Raw genomic sequence first — 2,245 nt, 5'->3', positions numbered from 1 at the left:
AGTGCAGCGTTGCAGCCGGTGCCGTATGAAGGGAACTGCGACAACTCTGTGCTTTAAGCGACAAGATAAGGATATGGCGATTTACCATGGCATGAGCGGCGTCACCGACGAGCACAATATTGCGGCGGTGGAAGCGGGAGAGGACGACTGCGCCACCAAACGAAATGCGTGGCTGCTTTGCGTAATCCTCACTAAAGTCGGAGTTTTGCTGACAGAGTAAATCATACACCTCGGGAGCTGTTTCCCTGTGTATACATACAACAGAGCCATGACAAGGGAGTTGCCAATGGACTTTACCTGAAGATACGCTCAACAGCAGCGCCGCTGGTTGCGTTTAGAAGCTCCGAATTTTTGGAGCCCCCCCAAAAGCTGCCGTCTGCCATGCCAACCAGCAACATGTTGAGAGCTGGCCAGCTCTGAGACAAGGGTGCGGCTCAAATCACATTAGATTCGCTTGCAGTCGGTGGACAGACCTGGACGTAATTGTGATGGACATAGAGTGGAGAAGACTTTGCCAGTGCGGGAGAGACGTAGAACGACTTGTAGCTTTCAGGATTGCGGGTATACTTGAAAGTGAGCGGGGGAGCCCTGGACACAATAATCAACCCTTTTGCGGGGAGAACATGAAAAGCAAAGGCTTACTCTGGTCGAGTCTCCTCCAGCCTCAACATCTCGCTCCGGGTCTTGCTCGAAACTCCATCAGCGCCGACGAGTAGGCCATACTCCACCTGTATGCTGTCGCCATCTGCACGGGCACACGAAACGCATTGCGTTTCACCCTGACGGCGCTAGAAGCATACCTTCGCGAGTGGATTGGAACACTGCCACGCACTTGTCATCGTCTATCTTGGCCAGCTCATATTCAAAGTGGGTCGAGACATGGCTCGCATATCTTGGGACAGACAGGCATAACATGCATGCAGTCGGTCTATCGAGTTCGCCTGTACCTTTGGAGAAGCACGCGCTGGAGGTACCACACAAGTCCGTTCCGGCTTATACCGTAGCTGGCACTGTTCCCGTTCGTATAGGTGAACACTCTCTGCAGCCGCATCCAAAAGAAGATTCTTGATGAAGAAGTCTTGGCCACGTACCGTCTTCTTGTTGGGCAGATGCACACAGCCTCCTACGAGTGGCCCCATGAGCGAGCTGGGCACTTGCACTTGTGCTGCCTGGAGCGCCTCAATGGCCCGGCAGGTAAGTAGCATTGTGTAGGAGCGGGAATCGCTTCCAACATATCTGTCTGCAGCGGAGCGGATTGAATTTCACAGAGCAAACACAATGGTTGTAACTCTACCTGCTGTTGCAGGTGGCGTCCTCTTGTCGAACAGATGGACGTGGAACCCTCGCCTGATGCAGTAGATTGCCGTCAGACAGCCCGCAGGTCCGGCTCCCACAATCACCGCGTGCGGTGGCGAGGCCATGGCCAAAGATAAAGAGACCTAGCCAGCTAATAGCTAAAATGTCTCCCCCTCTTCCAGCCAGCGGCCGGGACGGCGACGGCGGCGACGGCGGCGACGACAGCGTGCGACAGCTGCAGGAGTGCGCACCCGTGTACGAAAGGCTCCAGGTTACGTTGTTTGCATTCTGGTCGTAGCAAAAAGGAATTTGCGGTTTTGCAGGCATGCTTGATCAATACCAACCGGGACTGGAAGAATTGCCAAGATGGTTGGTTGGGTCTTTGAATGCGTGGTTTCTTACGGGATCGCCTCTCCGTGTGTCGCAGAGGTGAAGGCGCTCAAGGCGTGCCACGAGCACCGCAGAGCATATTCCCTTGCACAAACCAGAATGGTAAAGGGGGAGTAGTTATAACGGCAGGCGGCGGCCGCGTATGATAAAACAGCAGGTCAGGTGTGTGGGGTGACCCGTTGTGACCGGTCGTGGCGCTGCCGGCCAACCGGCGATAGGCGGTCAATGTGTAATTTCAATTTAGCCGAGAGGGGAATTTTTTCTACTAGTTTAACCGCGGCCATGGCTGCATGGTGCCATGGCGTCCATGGCGAGGTCATCATGGTCATGGATGCTGGGCATCTGCACTTGGAATGAGGAGTCTGAGGGAGCTAACTTTCTGTGCGGCGGATGATACGCAGGAGCAGGAGCAGCAGCACCATGGTGTGCCTCTTGGAGTGTTTGGAGTGTGCAGAGACAAGAAAGGCAAGGAGGGTCCTGAATGAATAGCAGGACCCATGTTGGCGAACCGGCCCGTGTGTGTTCTATGCCGGACACCTACGGCCACGCGCTGTTCGCT

At 54.9% G+C, this 2,245-nt stretch overlaps 2 protein-coding genes across 2 annotated transcripts in view; one reads left to right on the top strand and one right to left on the bottom strand.

The window, feature by feature from the left end:
* LOC112346182 (kynurenine 3-monooxygenase-like) overlaps positions 1-1,506 on the bottom strand; it is a 1,988-nt gene extending 482 nt beyond the window's left edge. The window contains exons 1-9 of the mRNA XM_024674486.1: positions 1,295-1,506; positions 1,092-1,240; positions 948-1,039; positions 801-892; positions 643-745; positions 474-588; positions 298-416; positions 86-245; positions 6-35 (exon numbers count right to left, since the gene is read on the bottom strand). Of these exons, the coding sequence (XP_024530254.1) occupies positions 6-35; positions 86-245; positions 298-416; positions 474-588; positions 643-745; positions 801-892; positions 948-1,039; positions 1,092-1,240; positions 1,295-1,421 (987 nt within the window). The 5' untranslated portion in view covers positions 1,422-1,506. The remainder of the gene's footprint in view (positions 1-5; positions 36-85; positions 246-297; positions 417-473; positions 589-642; positions 746-800; positions 893-947; positions 1,040-1,091; positions 1,241-1,294) is intronic.
* A 470-nt stretch (positions 1,507-1,976) lies between these two features.
* The window catches only part of LOC9659708 (ubiquitin carboxyl-terminal hydrolase 18), a 2,934-nt gene continuing 2,665 nt past the window's right edge, over positions 1,977-2,245 (top strand). The window contains exon 1 of the mRNA XM_024674485.1: positions 1,977-2,132. Within this exon, the coding sequence (XP_024530253.1) occupies positions 1,977-2,132 (156 nt within the window). The remainder of the gene's footprint in view (positions 2,133-2,245) is intronic.

The sequence above is a fragment of the Selaginella moellendorffii genome, unplaced genomic scaffold (assembly GCF_000143415.4).
Source record: "Selaginella moellendorffii unplaced genomic scaffold, v1.0 SELMOscaffold_12, whole genome shotgun sequence".
Lineage (NCBI taxonomy): Eukaryota > Viridiplantae > Streptophyta > Lycopodiopsida > Selaginellales > Selaginellaceae > Selaginella > Selaginella moellendorffii.
The sequence above is the reverse complement of the archived record's forward strand: the minus strand, read 5'-3'. Positions and strand labels throughout refer to the sequence as shown.